This window comes from Mustela nivalis (genome assembly GCF_964662115.1).
Source record: "Mustela nivalis genome assembly, chromosome: 7".
Classification (NCBI taxonomy): Eukaryota; Metazoa; Chordata; class Mammalia; order Carnivora; family Mustelidae; genus Mustela; species Mustela nivalis.
The window spans coordinates 23,171,595-23,199,221 of NC_139026.1; the positions used below are offsets into that span (position 1 = coordinate 23,171,595).

A 27,627-nucleotide genomic window follows, 5' to 3' on the forward strand; every position below is an offset into this window, starting at 1 on the left:
AAGCAGGCTCTCTGCCGAACAGAGAGCCCGATGTGGGGCTCAATCCCAGGACCCTGAAACCATGACCGGAGCCAAAGGCAGAGGCCTAACTCACTGAGCCACCCAGGTGCCCCACAATTTATCTAGTCTCCATCTGAGGGATATTAGATAGGTTTGTTTTTTGTATGTTTTGGGGGGTTTGTTTTTTGCTATTGTAATCAAATGCATCAGTGAAGATTTTTGCACAAGTTTCCTTGGGCACGTGGGCAAAGCTTCTGTGGGGGATATACCACAAACATTTCAAATATGAGAGAATGAGAAAAGGTGCTGTGCTTCAAAGGTGCAGGCTTCCTGGTCCACTGTTTTCTCCCCCAGTCCACAGCTACGGGCTTGTCCAATCCTGCGCACACAGATAATATTAAGTTATTAAAATTTATATTTCCATAGATTGAAGTTAGCCTTGATGACATTATATATATTTCTCCTAGGTTTCCCGGCTTTATGGACACCGTGTGCATTCCAAGATCCCTTAGCAAACAATGAAGCATCCGGTCTCAAGCTAAATGAAAGCCGAAGGACTCTGGGGCGGACTCACACACTTGTAACATCCTGGAGTCACAGTTTCAAGCCTGCACTGTGAAAATACAACAACGCAAGCCTCTGCGCTGAAGGGCGGTATTAAGAGCCCAATGAGCAGCGCGCCAGCCAGTGCCCAAGGAGTTCTGGGAGCTCGACGCTCTGTCATTTGAATTAGGATGGAGAGATCCCTATGATGCGCGGAAGGAGACGGAAGCTCAATGCAGGCTAGAGACAGAAACCAAGTTTCTAGTCCTCTCCAGAAATATGCCATTTCCCCCCTGCATTTCAATGACGGAGAACAAGTCAGCCGGGGTGGGGAATGTGTAAAGCGCCCGCACGGGAAGTGAACCGAGACTAGGGCGTGTAAACCTCTGAATAGCCGGCAGGTGGTCAATTTCTAAAGCAATTTCTTGGAGATACGGAGAAAGATATGGGAAGCTCGAGGGTTTTATTACCCATCACTTAGCTGCTGCCACTGGCTCTTATTCTTTTGCTGCCTGCTTCCCTCCCCTCTTTTTGCTTCCCTTCTTCTTCCCCTTTCGGATTGCGTCCTGTCATTCTCTGTTATAATTAAAATAGAGAACATTGCAGGTGTCTGCTGTAAAGCATTTGCAGATACTGTATATTACATGAAAAAATAAGCAGCTGCAAATTGTGTAATTTGGTTTAAAAAAAAAACAAAACCTGAAAGACATTTCTGGAAATAAACACATCTTTCATCCTGGTAGGTTTGAATTTTCTTTTTGTTTGTACTTCAGCACCTTTGCTCACCGTTCCCTCACTGCCTTGGACAGAAAGTTTCAGCGTTAACTAGCGAGTGTTCTTATTTTAGAAGAGATGGGGAAATTTCTGGAATCATGGCTTAAAATTGGCAAATGTGTCTGCAGGGTGTGGTGAATTCTAGGCAGTGTTTCTCTCAGTCAAAACAATGCCTAAGAATAACAGCACCTGAAAGTGACCAAAAGTGGAGAAGAAGTAAAAATGTGCTGTAATATTATCTGCGGTAGTTGGAAAAGATCTCCCGTCTCCAGAGGAAGAAGTACGCTGGCATGGATAACAGTGGACACTGCACCCCCAGTATTGCTGCCCTGTTTTCTTGGGGGCATCCACTCAGGTCTGCAAGTCATTTAAAAAAATCTGCTCCTACAGCAGACACTAGGTGTTCCAATTTTAGCTGGAGGCTCAGCTAGGTCTTCCTTTTCCTTGACTTTCAAATTTCCCAGAGCAGTGGGGTGGGTGCAACAGCTGGGGAAACCAAGGTAGCAATGAAGAATTCAAATTCTCCATTCAGACAGAACTAGATTTAAATCTTGGTTCTACCTCTAACTGCGATTATTGGGCAAATTATTTAATCGCCTTATGCTTTTGTTTCCATATCAGTAACATGGGGTCAGTCATTCTATGTGGATCATGGTCTTAATTCTTATGAGGACAGAAGGAGATGATGCACGTGAGATATATAATAATATAGTGTCTAGCATGGTAAATGCTCCAGAAGGGTAAGGCAGTAATGGTATTGGTAGTGATGGTGGATGTGGTGGTGATGCCTTCCCTTTCTCTCCTTTTATACCCCCACAGTGCCATCTTGCCTGGTCACATCCATCCATCCATCCATCCATCCATCCATCCAAGAAGTGTTACAGACCTCTACTATGTGCCAAGCATTATTCTAGGGTTCTATAAAACAGTACATGCCTTTATATCCACCAATATTTAAAATAAAAATAAAAAGCACCCTGTTAGTAAAAACCTACTAATGGAAGGCATGCATATATACTCCTTAGAAATTAATATCAACTTGACCTGAAAGGCTTTTGTTACCAGCAATGCTATGTTTCTACACCAATATTAAATGCGTAGGTAATTTGCTGTACTTTTTTGCCCCTGGTGGCTAAACTTTCCATAAGTTAAACATTCCCCATGAGAAACATAAAACCCTTGAAAGCATTCTCTCTCCCACAAATTTATAAACTCCATTCTCTGGCCAAAGGATCCGGAAGCCCTCACTGAGTAAGAGCCGTCACTATCCTAATGGCTTCTCTGCAAGACCCAAACTTCATTTCAGATGAAGTTATAGTCATCAGGCAATTTCTTTTTCTGAATTCAATGGAAAATATTTTGTTCTTTTCTCTTTCTCTTTCACTGCAGCACAGCTTCCTACTGGAGGCCACTAGCACGGTCCTCCCAGTGACAGCTATCACAGTTCTTCAGTTGTTTCATATTCCCTGGGGGCAAAGTTGGGCCCAGCTGAGAACCACGGTTTTAATCCAATCTCGTTCCATGGACACATCTAAAGACAACGTACATGTGAGCTATATAAACATGGGAATAGTTGCACGGGACACACACATATTTCTATGAATAGTTCTGTAGGACAGTTTTAATAAGCTGCAGCATTGTCATTTAATTCAGATACAATTTAAGACATCACTCAAAACTGTAATTTTTGAGAAAGTTTAGCTTATGTAAGAAACCATTTTATTTTGCTTGTTATAAGAAGACCAAAAAGTATTCAAACCAAGAAAAACATTATCAGTTAAATCCTTTACAAGGTTAGTTCTGTAAAGAACATTGGGGAATGATGGACACCATCCAGTTGAAGAGCCTTCCTCCCGATATAATACAACCATTCGCGAGGTCAAAAAGTCTCTCAAGATTGAATATAGATGGCAGCGAGATATCGAATGGGACCTGAGAAAAAGCAGAAAGTGTTCATGAAATGCATCGTTTTAAACTGTTGGCTGAAGTAAAGTTCTCAAACATATAAATACCAATTCCATACAGTGGTTTTATATGAAAGATATTTAACTCTTGCCTCAGGCAAAATACAAAGTTTCATATCTCTGCGTGGCTGAAATGTCACACTTGTCATTCTAGATCCTATTAAGATTCATAGATTAGCCTATAAAACAGCAGATATTTTAGAAATACAGACTATCTGCATCTCTATAATCACTGTATATGATTCTAATGGCAGGACTTTGGCCCTATTCCTAACAAAATGCTTTCTTCCGTAACAGGCTGCCCAGTTGACAGATGTCCCTGTCTTTGAGCTTCAGTCTTGCCACAGTGAAGCAAGTTCTGTTTGGTGCTTGCTCACTCTCTCTGAGAGAGGCACTGGATTACCATGCTGAGAACTAGTGCAGTCAAAGTCACTTGGACAGAAGGAAAGATGAAAAATAAGATTGCCTTTATGATCATAGCAATGGTTATTTCACTGAGAGAGAAGCAGGAAGGAGAGGTAATAAACAGGAAGGAACTTTCACGTTTCCTGGGGACCTACTTTATGTAGATCTAGATACTCTGGAAGATGAATGAGCAAATGTCACGTAGAATGACCACAACAGATTAGAGATGCTTGCGGGCCTAAATTCTGGTAAGAAATTAGAAGACAAGTTTTATTAATTTCCTATCAAATTATTAAATGAAGCTTTTATTCTTAATAAAACACAGGGAACCTAAACATGGAGGCTAGTTTTTATTTCTTTTTCTTCATTTCACTGGATTAAAATAGGACAAAAATATTCCAGTGCTTTCTATAACTTAACATAATAAATAAGTGGAAAAACATGTACATGTTTATAATGTCCTCCTTTCTCACTCAGTCCTGAAGTAGTATTACCAGTTTGAGGGGCATCTTTCCAAGACTTTTAAAATTCTCTCACAAATGTATATTCATATGGGTTCGTTCTTTCTTTCTTTTACGTTCTTTCTTTCTTTATTTTTAAATAGGATAACTAGGTTTCCATTATTTGCCTTTTCAATTACCAATATGTAAGGAAAATCCCTCTTTAATCAATTCAGGGAGGCAGAATAACTACATGGAGTTTAAGAGTGTGTGTTCTGGAGTGAGACTGTTTTGGTTCAAATTCAGACCTCACCACATACCAGCTAGGTGAGCTTGAGTAAAGTATTTGACCTGCTTGAATTTTAACCTCATCATCCATAAAATAGAAATAATATTGTATTATAATTGTTATTACAACATATTGTTGTTACAAGATGGAATGAGTTTATACATATAAAATACTCAGAATGGTGCCTCGCACACAATGAACACATAACAAAGGGTACGCATTACTGTCATCATCAAAAATGGCTACGTAACAATGCATGAGATGGCCGTGTCTTGTTCAATCACTCCTCATAAAGGTTCTTTCTAGTTTTTGTACATGTTTGTTTATTCATATACATCCTTGGGTGTAGATGCTTCTATTTCCATACTGCTGATACCCCAAGATGGTTTGGTTTAGTCAAAGGGTGTTTACATTTTACATTTTAATGTTTCTTGCCAGATTACTTTCCAAATAAGTTATAGTAATTAACACTTCCACAGGAAATATATGGATGTATGGATAACCAGATCTATTTGTTGAAAAGACTTTCTTTCCTCACTGCACTGCAAAGTCCCCTCTGACATAAGCCATGGGACCGAATATGCATGGATCTCTTTCTGGACTGTATTTTGTTCCATCGGTCTATGTCTATACTTACTCCAATCCCACACTGCTATTACAGCTTTTTCATAAGACTAGATAACTAGAAGTGTAATTCCATTAGCTTTGTTGTTTTCTTGGATGATTTTGGCTATTCCAGGTCCTTTGCATTTCTGTGTAAATTTTCTGATATGACTGTAAATGATAGCTTTTCAAATCTGTCATTTATAATTTTTTCCTGCTGTATAGAAATAAAGTTTACTTTTACATTCATATGCATATAGCAACTTTGCTAAATTCACTTACTCATTCTAAGAGTGTATCTGAAGACTATTCTGGATTTTCTCTGTCTGTAAATAATAAGAATTTTATTCCTTCCTTTCTTCCTTTACTTCACTGGCTGAAAATCCCCATGCAGTATTAATTAGAAATGATGACTGGATGTCATAAACATATGATTAATTGACTTTTCAACTCATGGAAAAGGGAAAGGTTTATTTTAAAAATGGCTTTGTAAAAGTGTCTACTACTGGGAGCTTGAGTGGCTCAGTGGGTTAAAGCCTCTGCCTTCAGCTCGGGTCATGATCCCAAGGTCCTGGGATCAAGCCCTGCATTGGGCTCTCTGCTCAGTGGAGAGCCTGCTTCCCCCTCTTTATCTCTCTGCCTGTCTCTCTGCCTACTTATAATCTCTGTCTGTCAAATAAATAAATAAAATCTTAAAAAAAAGTGTCTACTACTAAAATTCATTCTTTTCTTTTTTTTTTAACTTACATCCTCTACTATTTTTGTTACATTTACTCCTAAGCATTTTATAGTTCTGTTAGTTTGAATGTTTTAAAGTTTTAAAATTTCTATTTAAAATGATTATCCCTGGGACACCTGGCTGGCTCACTTAGTAAAGCATATTGAGTCTTGATCTCACGGTTGTGAGTTTGAGCCCCATGCTGGGTACAGGGATTACTTAAAAATAAAATCTTTTTTTTTAAAAATGGTTTTTCTTAGTAGAAAGAAAGTTATTAATTTTTATATCCGCCACTTTATCAGAGTCTCTTAATCTAGTCATTTTTAAAATGCTTACACTTTGGTTTTGCAGTTGTATCATTTACAAAAAAATATAATTTTGTTATTTCTTAGTATTTATGTTACTGATTTTGCCTCACTGCAATAGCTAAAAATTTCAAAGTAATATTGATTCCTAGAAGTGTTACAGAGTCCTGTTACTGCTAAAACTTCTACTTAAATTAGGAATAGAAGGTAACCACCTAAACATGTTCCAGGTAATTTATGAAATTTTATTTTATTAAACAGTAAAGTTAAAAAGCCACTGTCATCAAAAACATGGAGTCCAGTTTTTAAAAATGTTAAGTTGGGTGAAAATGTGAAATTTATTTCACACCCAAAGTATATCAGTGCTATAAACATTATGAGAATCTGAATGAGCTTCAGGAAGTCAGAGCTGTATCTTTTTCCCCAGAGAGTTCAAGATTTACAAATTAGAATTTATAAGATTTCAAATAAAATGATAGAGTTAAAAGGTAAAGTATTTCTTTAGACTTGTTTCTTGATTTGTATCTGCTCAATCTTGATACCTAGACATTTAAAGTAAGCCCAAATTGGGACGCCTGGGTAGTTCAGTTGGTTGAGCAACTGCCTTCGGCTCAGGTCATAATCCCAGCGGCCTTGGATCAAGGGGGGCTCCTTGCTTGGCGGGGAGCCTGCTTCTGCCTCTGCCTGCCGCCCTGTCTGCCTATGCTTGCTCACTCTCTTTCCCTCCCTCTCTCTGACAAATAAATAAATAAAAATCTTTAAAGTAATCCCGCATAATGTTTTATAATGTGAATACATCCATGAACTTCAGAGAATTTGCTTAAAGATTGATTTATTTATTTGAGGATGAGGAGGGGCAGAGGGAGGAGAGAATCTTAAGCAGACTCCCCGTTGAGCGGAGCCTGACCTGGGGCTCAATCTCTGGACCCTGAGATCATGACCTGAGCCAAAGTCAAGAGTTAGTTGCTTAATCCACTGGGCCACCCAGGCACCCCAGAGGCTCAGAGACTTTCAGTGACTTACCCAAACTCTCTCAGCTAGTACATATCAGAGCCAGGACCTTTACTCCTGGCTCCTCAGAACACGTTCCTAACCACTCTGTGTACGGCCTCCCCCTGCTGCCCAGCAGTCCTCCGAGCTCCCCCGCAACCAAGTACAGCCATCCTGGAAAGCCCCTGCTCTCTGCAACCTCTCCTCCCACTCCCACCTGACTCCTGTCTTTTGCTCCCTCACACAGGCTCTATGGCACTCTGGACCCTCTTCCCATTTTGATATTTGGAAATTTTATGGGCTTCCATATGGAATTTCTCAAGTGAAGTTAAACTTAGGTGAAATTACTGAATTTCTTGTTTTCTTTTCTTTTCTTTTTTCTTTTTTGCCATTCAATAGAGAAAGGATTGGCAATCCTATAATCATGGGGGAGTCTTTTATGTCTTTTGTAAGTAGCTGTGAGTCTGAATTGTCCTGGATAAGTTACCAAGGAATCCTGGCTCCTTTTCGTGGCTCAAAAAAGGCTCTGTGGAGAGAAAGGAAGGAAACAGCCTGGCAGGTAAGCAGACTGAATTAATTCAAGTAGGTTATGTTTTAAGGGGCAGTATTAGAGAAGTGGAGATAGTTCTGCTTGGAAAGAATAGAAGTTGGAAATAAGAGGAAAGGAAAAAATATAATCAAGTTGGGGTGCATCGAAGGGGTTCACTGCCAGGACTTGAGTTTGTCTGGGGGAGTTCTGAACGTCACTGGAGAGTTAAAGGTTATTTGCCAATGCTATATTTTATATGAGTTTCTGCATGAAAACTAGATTCTGTCATAATGAAAGATTTTATTACTTCTGTTCTTTTGCTCCAATAACTTTCCTTGACTAAAAGGGAAATTATATAGTCTTCAAAGTATCTATGGTTTTTCTCAATCCAGTGAGTTTTTATTGAGCACCTACATTGAGGAATTTTCTTGCTTCTCTGTCAGCACAGTGTCAGTTGCCTTTTTGTTGATTCCACGTGTTAATGACCCAGAAGAAAGGGAGGGAGAATGCTGAATTCCCACTACTCCATCACGTCTGCCTCCTCTTGTAATTGGTAAGTGGGTTTTCAGAAACTATGGGCTTTGTGATATGGATGGATTTAACTTTGCCTCCTTTCAAGAACTTTCAAACACAGAGAACCAGATCCATGGGGGGAAAAAGGTTTAAAAGCCTCAAAGTAGGAAAACAAATGCTGTTTTTATCCAGCATTCTCACATGTAAGTTTCTGTACCATGTTATAGTTCTATCTTAACACATCCCCTGAGTCTTCGAAGTTAATAATTTATTGTGGGTTTTTTTTTTTTTCAGACAGGAAAAACATGCATTCCAAAGTAGGAAGGATAATATGATACTAGTTTACTAAAGAATCAATTATGAATGACTGGTGACCCCGCGGTTGGAGTTCTAGATGAGCGGGAACTAGAGAGATTTGGCTTCACTGTACTTCATATAATCAAGAGAATCCCACCACCAACAGTAATAGATATTATCTCCCCAATCTAACAGATACAGCACCCAACTCTTAAGAAGATGAGAAGGGCTTGTATACAACTCTGCCAGACCACAGGAAATTTCACACTTTGCTGAGAACACAATTATCTTTTCCAGCACTTTAATCTTGTGTTAATAAAACTTTAAATATGACAGAAAAAGGGTTTTTTTTTTTTAACATAATGCGAGGTCAAAAGGTCATCCTGGTAAGATGGTAGAAATCTTTTAAAATTAAATTTTAAAGAAATAACATTATTATAAAGACATCTTGCAGAGAACAAGAAAATTAGAAATTAAAGATGGGATATGGGAGAGAAAGCATTTGTACTGAGAATTGGTTCAAATAGCATACGATCTAAAAATAGGATTGATTCTTCCTAAATCATCACCATCACCGCTGCTATGGTCACTGTGTGACCACCGAGCCTTGGCTGTGTATGGCATTTCCTTGAGCTCTGGAACAGAGTTCCTTTTAATAAAGGACAATTCTTGTGCAGGCCCATTGTCCCACATGCGCGGGAAACTGAGTGTTTCAGTCAGGCCAGAAACAGTTAAGCAACATTTAGGGGCCCTGTCTCTCTTCTTATATCTAAGTAGATGCCAAAAATGTTTTGAATAATGGCCTCTTTGTTGGACTACATAGAGAGTGCCTCTCTAAGGAAAGATATATTGAGGGGGACTACATCCACCGGGTGTATGTTGAAAAATCAATTTTAGGATACGCTCATAGTTTACACTGTGGTATAATAAAAAACAAGTAATTGGTCTTTGCCCCAGATTCTGGCATAAAGCTCATAAAACCGCTGAAAATTTTCCTTTGTGTGGTTATACGATAACTATGGAAGGGAAGGGGTCTGGTAACTTTAGGATGGAGATGGTCACCGGGAAAACCAACCATGTGATTGGAGGGTTGGAATTTTCAGCCCCAGGCCCTGATCTCTGGGAAAAGGAGCAGGGCTGGAGATTGAATTTGATCACAGAAGCCAACCATTTAATCAATCGGGGCCATGTAATAAAATCTTCACAGAAACCCCATAACCACAGGTTTCAAGGAACTCCTTGGTTGGTGAACACACTGATGTGCTGAGAGGGTGGGGAGCCCCGAGAGGGCATGGGAGCTCTGCCCCTTTCCACCTCCCATAGCTTGCCCTTTTCCATCTCTTCTATTTGTTCCTCAGTTGTATCCTAATAATTGCAATCAAAGTGCTTTCCTGAGTTCTGTGACTCATTCTAGTGAATTATCGAATGGGAGGGGATGTCAAGAGAACTCTCAGATTTGTAGTCTGCGGAGCACAAGTGTGGATAGCCTGGGCACTTCATTGGTAGCTGGCATTGGAAGTGGGGGCAGCCTTGGGTTAAGCCTTTCATCTGTGGAGTCTAGGCTAACTCTGGGTAGTAGTGTTAGAACTGAATTGAATGCTTAGACGCCCAGCTGGTGTCAGCAAATTGCAGAATCTGTTGGTAATGGGGGGAAAAAACACCTAACAGTCCTATCTGGTATGTAAATTAGGGAGGTGCTCAGCTAGTGAGTGTCTCTGGGCCTTTGGGGCCTCCTACACCCCCTCCTCTTTGCAGCTATTCCAGCTCCCTTCACGCCCCTTCCCAGGCCAAGCCGAGCCACTCCTCGGTGAAAAGTGATGGAGCTGGCGGTGATATCTCCATTATGGGTATATGCTTTTTATAGGGAACTATTTAAGAAAACAATCCTGGAAGGTCAAAAGAGATTCTCAAGAAAAAAGCAAAAGTTTAGGCTGTACTTAGGCTTGTTCTAACTGCTCAAGAGTCTAAGGCCCAGAGAAAAGAGTCTTTGAAATGTGACACCCTATTGTGCAGGAAGAGAGCTGCTCTCTCCCTCTCTCCAGGAAGGTGTTTTTCACCATATAAAGAACTGATATAGGGTCTCAAACAGGGCAAATTCCCTTTAAAATACCAAAAGCTCTAATCAGAACAGGAAGGATGAGTTATGCAACCAACAATGAAGTGCTTGGGGCATAAAGGCTAGATGCAAGTTCATGGCCAGTGGTTCAGTGCTTATCATCAGGGCTTTGGGGGAAGAGGGAAAGTTTCTTGGAGAGAGGATTTAATGGAAATATGCCTCTATTCAGTGTGTTACAAAACTAATGCCTGTTTCTCATTCTCGGTGGAAATGTAAGAGTATAAATTCTGATATGGTACTTATGGGTGATTATATCACTTTACATCATTGTCTTTATTTTTGGAAGATAGTTTTAAAGCTTTACTGAGTCCTTGCTTTTCCTACTCTGAAAATATACATCTTCTAAGAAAATAAGTCTGAATTTGTTGAGGTTTACAAATGAGCTAGAGTCTTTGTTTTACACTTTATTTTATCCGTAAATTAACTGTTAAATGGAGGTCAAGAGAAAATGGGATTGAGCTATGCGGTCACATTGTAGAATGCAGTTTCAGTCACAATTGGGTGACATGTGTATGAAGTTTTCCCCTTACTTCTCTATTGGAAAATAAACTTCAAGCCAGAGTATTCTTCCTAGTTCCTTTGGAACTCTTCTAATACCAAAAATAAGGATAATTGAGGACTCACGTATTCATCACTGGTCAGGGATTTTATTTTTATTTTTTTAAATAAAAACCTCAGTGCTGAGGTTCAGACTCCTGAGAGACAGACTCTGAGATGGAACTCAGCTTCCAGGAAGATCATTAGGAAATACTCTTGGGATCAACACCCATGGGGAAGGGAAAGACAGCAGATTGAGCAGAGAAAGAAGATGGGCTCCAATGCAGTCACAGGGAAGGGCTCAGCCAACACCATGGGGGTTCTGAAGCTGGGATGTCCCTTCAGAGCTGTGGGAGGTGGGTTGGGTCTTTGCATCCCATATCAACCAGTAATCAGATGCTGACCTCCCGCAAGGAAGAGGCCAGCTCCTTTCACCACGCACAATTCCTGGACAGGGTTGAGAACTGAGGGCTGTTAGCATATTTCCCAGAGCTGGGAAAATGAGCTCTTCATTCCTGAAGGGGAGATCTTCAGGGAAGGGCCAAGACAGGCACAAATATTTAATTCAGTGATTAACTATAGAACCATTAAACAACTAACAATATGGCAAAAATCATACTAGTATATAACTGATACAACCCAAAGGGAGATTTGAAGTAATAGCTATGTAAGAATTCATATATCGGATTTCCAGATGCTGCTTTTCTGGGTCATGGTAAAACAAGCTTAATACATTTCCAGTATAACTCCTATTAATCACTTTATTTGATTACCCCAAGGAACAGTCCCCCTTTTGAAATATGAGGAGAAGAATCAGGAAATCAAGAGTAGGAAGAAGATTCAGAAACTTCTTCCCTCAAATAATACCCTCCCATAATCTTAAATATAAAGACATTCAGTAATTTCACCTAAGCTTAACTTTACTTGAGAAATTCCATACAGAAGCCCTAGAACCTTCCATAAAAGTTCCAAAGCTGGAAAATGGTCCAGAGTGCCACAGAGAGAATAGGAGACTGCAGTCAGGTAGGAGAGGGAGAAGAGGCTGCAGGGACAGGGGCTTTCCAGGGTGGCCGCCCCTGGTTGGGGGACGGAGCTCAGAAGACAGTTGGGCAGCAGGGGAGAGGCCGTTCAGCAGAGTGGTTAGGAACGTGTTCTGAGGAGCCAGTCTGCCTCGGTGTAGATCTTCTAACACTAACTAGCTGAGGGAACCTGGGCAAGTCACTTAAATTTTTCACATGTTATATACGGATAATAAGAGTATCTACCTTGGGATGCCTGGGTGGCTCAGTCAGTTAAGTGACTGCCTTCAGCTCAGGTCATGGTCCCAGGGTCCTGGGATTGAGCCCTTCATCGGGCTCCCTGCTCAACAGGAAGCTTTCTTCTCCCTCTCCCACTCCCCCTGCTTGTGTTCCCTCTCTTGCTGTCTGTCAAATAAATAAATAAAATCTTAAATAATAATAACAATAATAATAATAGTATCTACCATAACTAGAAATGGAAATCCAAGGTCACATGCTGACCTTTACAATGTTTGGACATATTCACGTCTGACTGATGCTGTGACAAACTGATGACAAACCAAGTGACTTACAACAACATAATCTGTTCTCTTACAGTTCTGGAGGAAAAAAAAAATCTGAATTTAGTTTCCCTGTACGAAAATCAAGGTGTCAGCAGGGCTGGCTCTTTCTGGGAGCTGTAAGGGGAGAATCTGTGTCTTTGCCCTTTGTAGCTTCTAGAGGCCACCTGTTTCCTTTGATCTGTAGCCCCTACAGCATTCACGCCAGGTGTGCTTCCTTCATCACAACCTTCTCCTGTTGTCAAATCTCCCTCTACCCCGATTTTATAAGGATACTCTGATTACATTTAGGGTCCACCTGGATAAACCAGAATAATCTCCCCATCTCGATACTGTTAACTTAATCACATATGCAAAGCCCTTTTTGTCATACCAGGTAAGGTTCTAGGGATTAGGACGCAGGTATCTTTGTGGGGAGGGCCATGATTCAGCCTACTACATGGGCGATTAAATGATATGGTTTAGTTTATAAGAATATCATATTTATATCCTATCTGCTCAACAGAGTCTTGGTAGCTGGAGTTATTGCATTGTTTCTCTTCAAAAATTCATGGCATTATTTGCAACAACATGGATGGAGTTGGAAAGTATAATGCCAAGCGAGGTAAGTCAGTCAGAGAAAGACAGATGCCATACGATTTCACTCATATGTGGAATTTAAGAAACAAAACAAATGAATGAGAGAGAGAGAGAGAGAGAGAAACCAAGAAACAGATTCTTAACTATAGAGAACTGAGGGGATGCAGGGGGTGGTGGTGGATGAAATAGGTGATGGAAAAGAAGGGTACATTTATCATGATGAGCACGCATAATGTATAGAGTTCCTGAATTACCATATTGTACATCTGGAACAAATATAACACTGAATGTTATCTATACGGTTATTAAAATTAAAAAATATATATATATATATAAAATTCACGGCATTCCTGCAAAATGCCTATTGTGCCAGAAGTTGTTAGTGTTCACTAAAATACATATTTGTCCCTCTAAAATTCTCTATGTGCCTGCATAGCAGGTTGAAGCCAATACCATATGAACAGAAATTATGATAGTCATTACATGCTGGCTCTTGGAAATGGTTAACCTAATTTATTGCCTAAACTGGGACACTTTCTGAGAATAAAAGGAAAGTATATTAAGCATCTTTCCACATCAATAGGTATACGTTATAAGTGTTGCAGGCAAACTGAGGTGCATGGTGGCCCTACTTAAAAGCATCCAGTGAAGTCCTCTAGTTCTCCTCTCCTGCAGTGGTGACCTTGGAGGCCACGAGGTCCAGACAGCATGGCTAATAAGTAAAAGGAGAGTTGTTCCACCCTCACAGAACTTTGCATGAGAAAGAAAAGAACCTTTATTGCCATGGAGATTTGGGGATTGTGGGCACAGCATAACCCAGCCCATCCTGTCTAGAACAGGTATGCGCTGGCAAGTCTGGCAAGTTTGTCCTCTCCTTATCATATGGGGTGGAGGGAGGGAAGCAACTGCCATCAGAGTAAGGGTTTAACTCCTCTTAAAGGTCAGGACTTTGAATCTCAGCAGCAAATTTAGAGGAAGAAATGCTGTAAGTGGGTACACTGAAGCTGCGCTCCCTCCTGAAGGGCTCTATCCAGTCTGCCTATGGGCTTTTGACCAGGGATGTAGAAATGAAAACCCCAGAGTTCAAACAATACTTGGCATTTCCTGATTTTTTTTTTTATAACAGGAATCACAGGGCTTATAGTCCCGCAAATAGATACAAAAGGCTCTTTTTGTTCTTAATTATTCTCATTTTTTAGATTTTTTAAATTAATTTTTTTATTATATTACAATGAATCATGGAACACTACATCAGAAACTAATGATGTACTGTATGGTGAATAACATAACTTCGTGGGGTTTTTTTGTTTTTTGTTTTGTTTTTTTTGTTTTTTTTTTTACTTGAGAGAGAGAAAAGGGTCAGAAGGAGAAGGGGAAGCAGGATCCCCACTGAGCAAGGAACCTGACCCCGGGCTCCATCCCAGGACCCCAGGATCATGACCTGAGCCAAAGGCAGACACTTAACAGCTTAACCAACTGAGCCACCCAGGCGCCCCAGGAGGAGACTCTTTTTTTTAGAACAAAGTCTCGACAAAGAACATGAACTGAAGTTCGAATTTTGTTCATGGGACTTTGTTGTTTAGAACCAAAGCCTGACAGGCTTTGTTCATAGCTTCCACTTGCAGCAGCAAACTGGAGGGCAGACCTCCCGTGGGGGCCTGGAAAGAAAAACTGCTCACACTGACTTCTTTATTCAGCTCAGCGAACACGGCAGCTGCCTGCAAACCACTCTCACAATATGGCCGACACGGCCCGGCAACGGCTGATAGAAAGTCTAACAAAGTTTGCAATTGACAAAGGAATTTCACATAAACTCTTTTTAGAATTTCTAACTTAAGCAATCAAGCTCGTGTGTCAGTATTAATAAACGAGGACGCAGAGGAAGGGGGCAAGAGGAAAACAATAGGCAGGAGAAGGAGGAAGGCTGGAAGGAGGTGGAGTGGGAATTCACCACTGAGCTTCCCTGAACATCTGCAGGCATTATGTCCCAGGTCCTGCATCAGGAACTTCCGGCTATGGATAATTCTGTGGCCACAAAAAATGTGCCAATGTTTGTAAGAATTCTTTTGGCTCATCCAGAAGTATAGTCTAATAGCTCTCTGGGGAATTAACACTGAGTGAAAAAATGACAACCCCCCAAAGGGTTACATAGTGAATGGTTCCTTTTATATAACATTCTTAAAAAAGACAAAATTATAGACATGGAGAATAGAGTAGTAATTGTCAGAAATCAGGTATAGCGGTGGGGGTCCTTGTAGTGACAAAATTGTTCTGTAACCTGACTATAAATGTCAGCGTCTTGGTTATGATATCCTTTCATTCTGCAAGATGTTACCACTGGGGACAACTGGGTGAAGGGTACACAGGATCTCTCTATATTATTTCTTATAATTGCAAGTAAATCTATAATGATCTCAAAACAAAAAGTTTAATTAAAGAAAAGGATGGCTGAAAAATAATAATACATCTATTAAGTGCCCATTTACTCTTCTGAAAATTAGCAAATATTTAGATAGGCTGAAAGCCACTAATGAAGGAAGTTTCCAATGGTCAGATGAACAAAGACTCATTTCACATTAAGGCAGGAAAAAAGAAAGATGACCACAACGTATCAAATGCTTACCACTGGCGTTAACACTGTCCGGGTATGAAATGCATTGAATGCTTTTTCAAACGTAACTCTCTGTGAGGAGAACCTACAGACAAGAAACTGAAGTGCTGCGAAATAAAGTAACTTGCTCACAGTCATGCAATCAATAGATGGTGGAACCAAGAATTAACTCATGTTTTTATCCACTAAGATACATTCCTTCCAAATGTATCTGCCTTAGCAGAATCTAACAGCCCTGGGGTCATTAAGGATTAATGACTTATCCGCAGGGGGCAAAACTGGACAAGAGCTTGTACCAAGTGGTCTTCCTATCCTACCGGACTCTCGCAGGTGGCTGAGAAAAAAACATAATGGCATTAGCTGCCTGAGATACAGGCAAAATAAGAGCAAAAATCTCGAATGGCTAGTGTCCTAAGTATTAAGGAGGAAAATGGGTAAATTTACACCTGCTCCTTCTTGGTGGGTTTATTTTAATATGAAAACATTTGTGCAGAGAAATTCCAAAGCTTACCTGTTGACTCAGCTATATGAGGCAAAAGTCAGTATCTCTGAAAATGGAAATATAATCTCATTGCTAAGGGTACAGTTTTTTAATAAGGGAAAAGGTTCTGCAAAATGAATGAGGTAAATGAAACTGTTTACCTCCATTTTTAGCAAAATGGAAAACAGTAAACAGATCTGCTACTTATACCCCTGCCTTTCACCTCCTTTGAAGATACCCAAAGTGACTAAACTTCAGGAAGTCGTCCCTTTGGTTTAGAAATGCAGTTTTATCCTGAATGAGGCCAGGCTTGCTTGATCCAGCAGTATACACACTGCTTGCCACTTAGAAAGTAAATACACAATATCAGGTTCATGATTATATTTTGGTTTAAATTACATCCAAGTATCATTATACCAGCAAATTGCACGTATCACAAAAGTAGGACCAGTCCTTTGAGCACAGAGAGCACAAAGACTCTGGTTCCATGATGAGCGGGAGCGTATTTCACCTTGACACTATTGCTGGCAAATCTCTGAGAGATGAGCATTTTGAAAATGCTATAAACAGCTTAGCCTTTTCTTAGCATTTTGAAGAGCACATTAATAGCCTGGCCTTTTCTTAAGGGCTTTCTTTTTCCCTTCGCCAAATTTGACAGCTAGAAGTGAACAGTGAGAGGATGGAATCAAAGTCAGGGCTATGTTTTAAAAGCAGTGTGGAACTGATGTCATTCGGTATTGTCTTCAAAAGAATATAAGAATATTAAGTGGATGTCTCATGAACTTACACACAAAGGATACTCTTCACTTGAGGACAGAATGATAATGTCTCAGAGAAGAAAGATATAATTCAGATGCCCATAAAATCTATTCAGACAGCTCTTGGCTGGTACTAAAAAAAAAAAAAAAAAAAAAGCAGAAGAAAAAGAAAAGGAAATCTGTAACTCTCAACTCCACCAAAAGAAGTTAGAGTTATTAGTAAAATTAATTTTTAAAGACTTAATAAACAGCTACTGTAGAATATGTGAAGCCTTAAGCCCAGTGCTGTAAATGACAGTTTAAAAGACCACAAGGTTATCGTCAACATTCGGAAAGTTTTGTTAAAAAAAAAAAAACAAGAGGCATAGGGTAATGTAATGAAATTAGCCAAAGGAAATTAACTAGCTTAACATCAGCATGTAAGATTTAACAGCTTAAAAAACAAGTGAAGTGGGAGCTGTCCCATATAAATAGGGACACCTGAAACCCCATTCACCACCCAGAAAAGCTACATTCCGTCATTTCCAAGGGTGCTTTGACAACCCACCTGGTTTATCTTCTACCCTCTCTGTAGAAATGCACAGCAATTTCTGGGCAGCTACAGAGCGTATTTGGAGAGAGTTGCCAATTAATTTTTAAAAGCTCCTAAGCAGGTTGCCAGGAGCGGCCTCTGGTCAGAGTAGGAAGAAGCCAACAAATAGGAAGTGCTCTGCTGGATGTTGGGGCAGATTGCATTTTCCCAAAATGGCTGCAACAATAGCTCTCGATCCCATGCCCTTCTTACAGTTTGACCTTGACACTGCCCATCAAGAGGTAGAATCTGCATTATGTGGCTTAAAAAGCTGGGGCAGAAACAGTGATAGAGTTCTCCCTGGTTCTCTTGGGAGGCTCATTCTTGAAACCCAGACGCTATACTGTGCTGAAGCCCAACTGGCCACACAGAGGCCACATGTCACGTTTTGGCCCACAGCCTACTCTGTGTCCCCAGCCCTTAGCCCCAAGCCGACTGCCAGCATCAAGCACCAAACCAAACTAGCCTTTGAGCCTTCAGGGATTCCAGCCCTCAGAATCTGAATCATTCCCAAAGTGTGAGTCTTCCCAGCTGATGCTCTAGATACCATAGAATGAAGACAGATCCTTTCAAATATTTAGTAAAATGTGGGTCATTTTATGCCACTAAGTTTGGGGTGCTTTGTTAAATAATAATAGTAATTGGAACAGAGGAAAATGGGACATGCATGTGGCTAAAAGTGATGCAAGCAGTCATTCCTAGCACTGGAATTTCTATAGCCTCTCCTTCGGGATGTACTCAGATGCTTTATGCTACACAGGTTTTCTACTATAGCCACTACTTTGCTTACAAGGGCCTAACTCCAAAGGAATTCACATGGCTCTGAGATGATCATAATGTTTTGCTTAGGATGGTGCCAGGCACTACCTATGAGTTTATGTGGATTAACTCACTTAATCCACACAACAAACCCATGAGCTAAGTACAATTTTTTTTTTTTTTTAAGTAGGCTCCACACCCAGCATAGAGATCAACTCTAGGCCTGAACTCACAACCCTGAGATCGAGACCTGAGCTGAGGCCAAGAGTCGAAAGCTCAACCAACTGAGCCACCCAGGTGCCTGGATCTAAGTATAATTTTTATTCCCACCCTACAAATAGGGAAATGGAAGCATGGAGGATAAACCACCCGCCCAAGGTCACACAACTAGTGACATCAGGGCTGGGCTGGGATTCGGAGCTGGGCAGTTTGGATCCCAAGCTTGTCCACTCACGACCACCCACTCATTCTCCCTCAGCCTCCTATGGCTCAGTCCAGCCCCTCCCCCTGATGGCCAAGAGGGCCCAGACTGAAAAGGGGGACACTGCTCGCTTCAATGTGATGATCAGGGCTAGAGCCCAGGCTCTGGAGTCTGCCAGTCCTCACTGGGACAGTTACTAGCTGTGTGACTTGGGGCAGGTCTTTTAACCTGTTAATCTCTTTCTTCCCACTTTTATGCGAAACAATCACATCACCCATTGTAAAACGAGGACCATCATCTTCGTTAAGCATTAGCACCATTCCTCCTCTCTAGAGCATCTTCAGGGCAAGGACTCTGTCTTTCTCACCTGGGATTCCTCCTTTGGGGCCAGCACGGTGCCGTACACCCAGTGCAGCTTGCAGCTGAGCTCACGTTGGCTTGTTCTTTTTTTTTTTTTTTTTTTTTTTTAACTTCTATCTTCATTTCTGTCTCCAGGGCTTTGGGGATTTGTTCCGTTCTTTCAATCCCCATGAATAAAGCCATAAATCATGCCTTTACCACTGAACCTAGGGCTTGAGTTTTCTGCCTCGTCTTTCAAAGGTCTTCCTAGTCAGAGGAAAAGGCTTTCATGGGCACCCTTGATCATGTTTATATCTACCTAAGGATTCTCTACTGCCTTCCAATCATTTTCCAAAGTAATTAAAACTCCGAACCATTGGCCACAGGAGCTTCTACTAACTTGATTTCTTGTAGGGAATTATTGAACCCTTCTTAAAGGATATCACAGGGAATTTCTCACCTTCAGAATTATGTCAAGATAATAGAAGAATATTAACTGAGATTATTACTGAGGAGGGGTGTCTGGCCCCCAGGCCTCTGTGCTATCCTGTACTGTAATTACTTCGTATTTGTCTGTCTCCTCCACCAAACCAAAGGCAGGGGCTCCAGCTGTTTCTTCTGTATCCCAGTGTCCAGTCCAATGGCTGGCAAAGAAGATGCAGTTGCCAGATGTTTACTATTCAAATGCATGGAGATGATGAGCCCAAAGTCACTGGTAATGTCTGGACTAGAACTGCAACCCAGGGGGATCTCTGGAAGATGCATCAAGAGCATTTGTTCATTTCACAAACATTTATTAAAAACCTCTTTGAGGGGCTCCTGGGTGGCTCAGTGGGTTAAGCCGCTGCCTTCGGCTCAGGTCATGATCTCAGGGTCCTGGGATCGAGTCCCGCATCGGGCTCTCTGCTCAGCAGGGAGCCTGCTTCCCTCTCTCTCTCTCTCTGCCTGCCTCTCCATCTACTTGTGATTTCTCTCTGTCAAATAAATAAATAAAATCTTTAAAAAAAAAAAAAACTCTTTGAGAGTCAGCAGTGGGCAGGGCAATGAGAATAAAATGTAATAAGATCCAGTCTTATTATATAAAACCCAACCTGCTCTCATAGGGGAGACCAACATGGAAGCACAACATTAGAACATATTTTGATAAGAGCTAAGTATAGGGGTCTAAACCCTGGGCCTGAGAGGAAGTGATAACAAGAAGGCAGTCTGGGTTAGGTTAACACATTAGGGTGGGTTATTTCCCATTTTTACATGATAACAGAGCAAAAGATAAGATGCGAGCATTGTGGAGTGATCCCCCAGCTCACAGCCAGGGTCATAAGGTCAAAAGGGGTCATAACCGTAAAGGCGGTCATATGGTAGAATCAATACATCAGACATACAATTAAAGATGCTAATGACTAAACTAAGATAGGTTAATATATCTGTCACTCTGTGTCTCCCTCTACCTGTTCTTCTGCCCTCTCCATACTTCTTACCCAAACCTTCTTAAAGATAATAATTATTTTAGTGACCAGCCTGTGGTTGGTGTCAATATCTGATCCTAAATACATCAAAAAATGATCATTTTAGGAATCAGAAATAAGGGAACGTGTGCACACTAAATTCAGCCATGTGAAAAGGAAAGCACATGGATAATGTACATAATAATGTCATGGAAGTCCTTAGAACTTATCTGTCACTAAGGATTTTTTTTAATCTTAAATTCAGGTTATTTTTAAGGAAATATATTGCATAATTAAACTATTTTATGCACAGCCAGGGCTTGAGAAGCAGGCCATCTTGGTGCCCTTTCAGAGTGGAAGAGAGGAGTTTTGGATCAATTCTGAGGTGAATTCATGGCTGTGAAGCCTCTCCCATGCTCTCGGCTGCCTTGCTCCTACTCTCCTCTAGCATTGGCCTCTATTGCCATTTTCCTCTCCCGTGTCCAGGAAGGTAGGGGGGCTAGAGAAAACCCACAAGCCAAGCCACCTGGTGCCCCCACAAATGTCTGATCTGTAAATCTCCACGTGGCCTTTGATTCTCTTATCTGTCCTTGCTCCGCTTCCTCGCTCAACACACCTAACAACTGTGAATACTCAAGACCGTCCTCATTCTCTCGGAAGACTGTGCTCTCCACACCTGACCTTGCTGCACAGCAGGTAAACTTGCCTCCACTTCGTGAAGAAAGTGAACACCTCTGCGTGTGAACTGCCTCAGCTTCTCCCACCCTTTTCTTCCACACTCAGTCACACTCCCACCCTCACCCTCCCTCCTGCCCACCACCCTCCCACCCCCAGACACAGAGAAAGAGGTGTCCTTCCTCTGTTCCCAGTCCTCTCTGTTGCTCACGCTGTCAAGGTCTTTGTGTTCCCAGCCTCTCCAAAGGCCCTCCTCCACTGTCTGTCCTGACCTCTTCTAAGAGGCATCCTCCTCCCCTCTTAGCCCTTCCCCCTCATTGCAGCTCGGATCCTAGTGCCCTCCTGACCGGCTCCCTCCCGCTGTTCCTCCACCCCTGCACACGTCTCACCCAAACCTTCCTGAAGATTCATCTATACCTTCAACTTTCACATTCTCATTCCTCAATTCCCTGCAGCATCGGCTCCCTATTCTAATGAAACATTCGCTGGGTATAACTTAGAGATGCAGACCTCAGACTGAAGCAGGACTGTCTTTGACTCCTGCCTCCACCACTTACAAGGTGTGAGATCCTGAACATGCTGCTTAATTTCTTCATTTCTAATGTGGGGATAATAATAATAACCATCTTCACAGAATTCTTGCAATATTCAATGAGATACTATATTTAAAACACTGAGTAGTGTCTGCACATGCCATGTGCTCAATAAAAATTATTACTAGCAGTAGTATTTGCATTAATGATTATTATCATTATTATTTGGCACTATGCTAGGTCTAGCTAGAAATCCTGAACTAAAAGGAATCCTACCAAATTCATGCAGCCAAGAAAAACTAGTTTGCAATCTTCTTACACAGTGAGGCTTATCTCTTGGCTTAGAATCACCTTTTCCACCTTTGAATCAGGCTCTGCTCCTAGGAATTTCCTTCCATACTGATTCTGTATGACTCTGGTCTGTGCACGCACGCACACACACACACACACACACACACACACACACAGTAAATGTATTTGTATAATGTGAACCAATAGGAAAATACTTAATTTAGCTGAAAACAGGGCTTTTAACATCTGCTGCTTTTGCAGTGACAAAAGTATCTACACACCAATGTCCTTGTGCAGCTGGAAGTCAATAATTACTGATGAGCAGACGGTTGTATATAATGACTCAGTCCTCCTCGTGGTCAGTCACCGCAAGAACAGAAAGCATATTTTTAGCATCAGGACTGAATCCTACCTGACAACCTGGAAACTGCAATAATTTGAATCTATGTAGGCAAGGAAAGGATTACTTTGTTGTTAGTACACCAGAAATGAATTCTAATGGTCATTTAATCCCTTGTGATAACTCACTAAGAAGTTTACACAGAGTGTTCATTTCCTTCCTCCATTTTCTTGCTATTCTCAGTTTTTTTGGTCACAGGCTGTGGATAGCAATATTTGTTTTAATTAGGAAGACGCAGCATAGGCGAAGGCGATTGCAACAGGTGTTGCAGTAAGGAACCAAATTGCACAGTGAGATCTCATCTCAGTGACAAATACGACTTCACTAAGGCATGTCATTTTGTTTGTCTAACAATTTGCTTTTTGGAACAGGCTTGGAAATTCCCATGCCCCACCCCAGCACTACTAGGTAAGGGTTGCTTTCAGGGGAGCTATCAGTATGGGATTCAACTGGGGGGCGCCTTCTCTTGGACTGGTAGAGTCTTTCACTGCAGGGATCACAAGTCAGGATCCAGCACGCTTACCCAGTGTCTCTGGGATTCAACAGTGATGTGCATCACAAAGAAAATGCCTCCTGGTTCTTTCTCTCTCTCTCTCTTTTTTTTTTTTTTTAGATTTTTTTTAATGTAATCTTTATACCCAATGTGGGTCTAGAACTCACAACCCTGAGATCAAGAGTTGCATACTCCCACCGACTGAGCCAGCCAGGTGCCCTATCTTTGTCTTTAACACCATTCCTCTCCCTTTCTGTCAATATTTCAAAATAAATTTCGATTCTAAAAATCTCTTTGAAATTAGTTGACTAGGGGATGAAGAATTCACATGCGGAAGGCAGGACCACCATTAGGGGTGGTGATGATGCCTAAAACAGCTAATAATTACCAAACATTTATTTGTGCGAGGCGCTATTCCAAATACTTAACATGTATTATTTCCTTTAGTCCTCACAGTTGTGAAGTGTTGGCATTATTACCCCCACTTTACATTTGAGAAAGCTGAAGCTCAGGGAAATTAAATAACTTGCCTGTGGTCGTACAACTAGTAAGATTCAAGGCGACGATTCCAACCCAGTTCTGTCAGATGCCCGAGCCCATTAGTGCTATGTATCATGTGTCTTAAAATAGCAACTCCTTCTTCGGTGACCTATTTTTAACCATAGTTTGTATGAAATTAGATTAAACTTGATCTTTATTATAATGTCTCCCATGGTAAATCTATATATTTCTATGATACGTAATTAGGTTCCCCTTTTAAAAAACTAGAAAAGGACATGAATGGCCAAATTCTTTTTAAAAAGTCAAATATTAAATTTCAGATATTTAAAAGTGGGACGCCTGGGTGGCTCAGTGGGTTAAAGCCTCTGCCTTCGGCTCAGGTCATGATCCCGGGGTCCTGGGATCCAGTACCGCATTGGGCTCTCTGCTCAGCAGGGAGCCTGCTTCCTCCCTCTCTCTCTGCCTGCTTCTCTACCTACTTGTGATCTCTGTCTGTCAAATAAATAAATAAAATCTTAAAAAAAAAACCAAAACAAAAACTAAAGAAACTTTGATTCAATTCAAGAAAGAGTAACCAAGTGATACATGGTGCTAGGCACTTAAAAGTATTCAAAAAATTAAGATAAGTACTGCTCCGTATCCAAGAAACTAATGATCTAGTGGGAGAAACACAGTGTAGTATTTCAGTTCTTACTTCAAATATTATCTCCTAAGATAGGTCTTCCTGGCCCACCCTATCTAATCTCTTGCCCCATTTCCTTTTACCTTCTATCACAGGGTCTAGCAAACTTTTTTCCTATAAAGGGCCAGAAAATAAATAACTGAGCCTTTCTGGGCTATCTGGTCTCTGTCAAAACTACCCAACTCTGCTGCTATAGCTCATAGCAGCTAGAGATCACAAATAAACAAACAAGCATGCTGTGTTCCAATAAATCTTTATTTATAAAATGGGCAGTGGGCCTGATGGAGTTCATAGGCTGTAGTTTGCTGACCTGACCCTACTCTAACATATAACTCCATTTTCTCTTTCATATCATTTAACAGAATCTGAAATTATCCTGCTTAGTGACTTATTATTATTATTTGCTATTTCCTTCCACAAAAATGGCAGCTCCAAGAAAGCAAGGTCTTTGCTGCTTGTTCACATCTGGCTCTCCAGGGTCTTAGAAAGGGCTTCCTGACACATGCACAGCTCACCCTAAATATTTGTGGACTGACTGAATGAGTAAGTACTATTTCACAAAAGGAAAAATACTGATTGCCAACAAACATATAAACTTATATTTGGCCAGATAATTAGTAAATACGAAATAACTGAAAATGTCATTTTTTTTCACTTACCATACCTAGAATGGTTAGCAAAAAGGAAGGAGGAAGACAAGGAAGAGAGGGAAAAGAAGAGGAAGGGGAAGAGAAAGGAGAGGTTGGGGAGGAGAGCCTGTCTAGAGGAATACATGGGTAACTCTTATCTACTGTCAGTGAGAGAGTGTAGATCCTGGGAGAACTGAAAGCAGACGCCTCTACACTCACGTTCACAGCAGCATTATTTACAACAGCCAAAAGGGAGAAACAACTCAAATGACTACCTATAAAAGAACCGATAAATATACGTAGTACATCTGCAGAATGGGGTATTATCAAGCCTTAAGAAGGGATAAAGGAGTGACATGTGCTATAAGATGAGCTTTGAAAACACTGAACTAAGTGGAATAAGCCAGCCATACAAGATGAGTATGCATGACTCCACTTACGTTCAGGTGTCTAGGATGGGCAAATAGTACAGTAGAAACCAAAAGTAGAATGGAGGTTAACAGGAGCTGGGGGAAGAGGAAATGGGGAGTTATTATTTAATGGATACAAAGTTTCTGTTTAGAATGGTAAGAAATTCTGGAGGTGGATGGTGGAGATGGTTGCACAGCATTGTGAATGTACTTAATACCACTAAAGTGTATACTTAGAGATGGTTAAAAACATAATTTTTATATTATGTATACCCCACCATAATAAACAAGTATATTTACTTTTTTACTCCAAAACCGTACTCCTAAGAAATAACTATGAGGAAATAATACAGAAGGGTGAAATATGTATATGCTAGAATCCATCAACCTCAAGATCCTTAAATAAAAATCTAGTTGTATAAATAGAGCCTGACAACAAATATACAAAAGGGACCATTATGCTATAATGGTATTAAACATGACAAGGTAGACTTTTCACATAAAAATATCTCCATAACACTACTGTTAAGTAAAAAAAAAAAAATCAAACTATAGAATGCATGTACAGTAATAATTCCATTGATGTAAAAATTCTGTTTATTTATATGTGGAAAAAATTTGAGATATTCTCTAAAATGCCCATAGTTGGTTATTCTCTGAATAGCAGAGTTGAGATGATTTTAAAATTATCCTCTTTATAATTCTCTCTACTTGATTTTTTAAAAAAGAATATTTTTAACCAAAACAACATGCTATTATAAACTCCTGTTTATCACTTTTTCACATTAATTAAGGAAGGTTAGGCCCTTGATACTTTCATAATAGATGTTTTCTGTATTTCTGTTTCCATAGCAACAATAATACTTGTGAGAGAATCAGATACATTTTCAAAAAGATACATACCTCAGACAATGGTCTTACATCTCCATCAGTCAAAAACAGATTTATTATTTCAGAGCAACATTCAATAATCATGTCCTAGAAATAAGAAGACAATAAAGTGAGGTTGAAGTTACTGGTAAACTACTAGATATTTTAGTTATGAACTATTTCATTTGTCTTTTCTTGCATCACCACCTAACCCTAATTCCCAGGAGAAAACTAAGACTCATAGGTCTCAATCCCTTATATAATTAAAATTATTTGAAAAGACACAGGATGGCCATAATAGATAAGATTTACTTATGAATGATACATTATTTCATTGTTAAAATTCATATGTTACAGAATTCACTCCAGAATAAAGTTTTAGAAAATCACTTTTCTTCTGAGAAGAGAACCCGGGGATAAAGAGATTCAAATAGCAGAGAAGAATGGTTAAGAATTGAGAATGAAACAGAGAGAGTAAATGAAAAGGAACCAAGAGTCTGTACATTACATTGTCCGTTGCTGGTGACACTGCCACACCCCCTACTGTGTGGACACAGCCATGTTTATGTGTGGACCTCTGACCCCAGATGGACCTACTCATGTGCAGGGATGAGTCAATCAGATTCTCCATTATCATAATTTCATAGAAGGAAGGGCAAGAGAAGAGAGCTATAGTGAGTACTAACTATAGTAGCTGAAGGTCCTGAGACAAACATGGAAAAGGCAGCCATTGGGCTAGATGTAAGATGAATAAGAGAAGGAAACAGATGTGTGAGAACTTACACACACCCATAGTTAAGCATAGTCTTGGCTCCGGACTCAACAGTTCCATATTCTGTGAGGCACATTGTGTTTGGTTTCCAGTCCCTATGTATGAACTTACTTATTGTACCCCGCCACATACTGCCTTCCACCACACCTACTTTACTTGAACTAGTGTAAGTAGCCTTCCTTTACTTATAGCTAAAGGAGTCACGACTACAAGACTGTCAGAGATAAACTCTGCCTACTTTGTAAAGTTGCCAGTGTCCAGCAACAATTCACTTTTATTGTTGTTTAATACACATGTGTACCAGCATTCAGAAATATGAAAATGATAAAGTTACACTAATTTTTAAATTATTATTGACCAATGCTGATTGAAACCTTAAAATATAGAAGCAAACAACTAAATTCACAGCCCCAAACCATATTATATTTAAGTTTTAATAAATGCATGAACATAGAAAAGATCACATTTTAGAGTTCTAAAGCTATTGCAAATTCAATTCAATTTAACAAATAAATTCAAGATGCTGTGGAACACAAAGATGAAGAAACAGACCCTATCCTCACAAAGTGTTCAATAGATGAGAAGAATAGATTCATACACTCCTAAGTAAAATACCAAGTAGAACATAGTCAGAACATGGGTAGGAATAGGTTAGAGGAAACTGAATGTGGGAGAAAGGAATTGTAAGGAACCGGAAAGACTTCTTGGAGGAAGGGGCATGTGAATTGAGCCTTGAATGAATAGTAGGATTTCACTGGCAGAGAATGGGGACAAGAACATTCCAGATGGAGGGAGCCATGTGAGC

The 27,627-nt window shown here is 40.4% G+C and overlaps 1 protein-coding gene across 6 annotated transcripts in view; it reads right to left on the reverse strand.

Moving 5' to 3' along the window:
• Nucleotides 1-2,922: 2,922 nt before the first annotated feature.
• The window catches only part of CFAP54 (cilia and flagella associated protein 54), a 311,472-nt gene continuing 286,767 nt past the window's right edge, over nucleotides 2,923-27,627 (reverse strand). For all 6 annotated transcript variants that reach the window (XM_082739254.1, XM_082739253.1, XM_082739250.1 and 3 more), the window contains 2 exons: nucleotides 26,084-26,158; nucleotides 2,923-3,249 (listed from right to left, as the gene is read on the reverse strand). In XM_082739254.1, coding sequence (XP_082595380.1) covers nucleotides 3,112-3,249; nucleotides 26,084-26,158 — 213 coding nt within the window. In that variant the 3' untranslated portion in view covers nucleotides 2,923-3,111. The remainder of the gene's footprint in view (nucleotides 3,250-26,083; nucleotides 26,159-27,627) is intronic.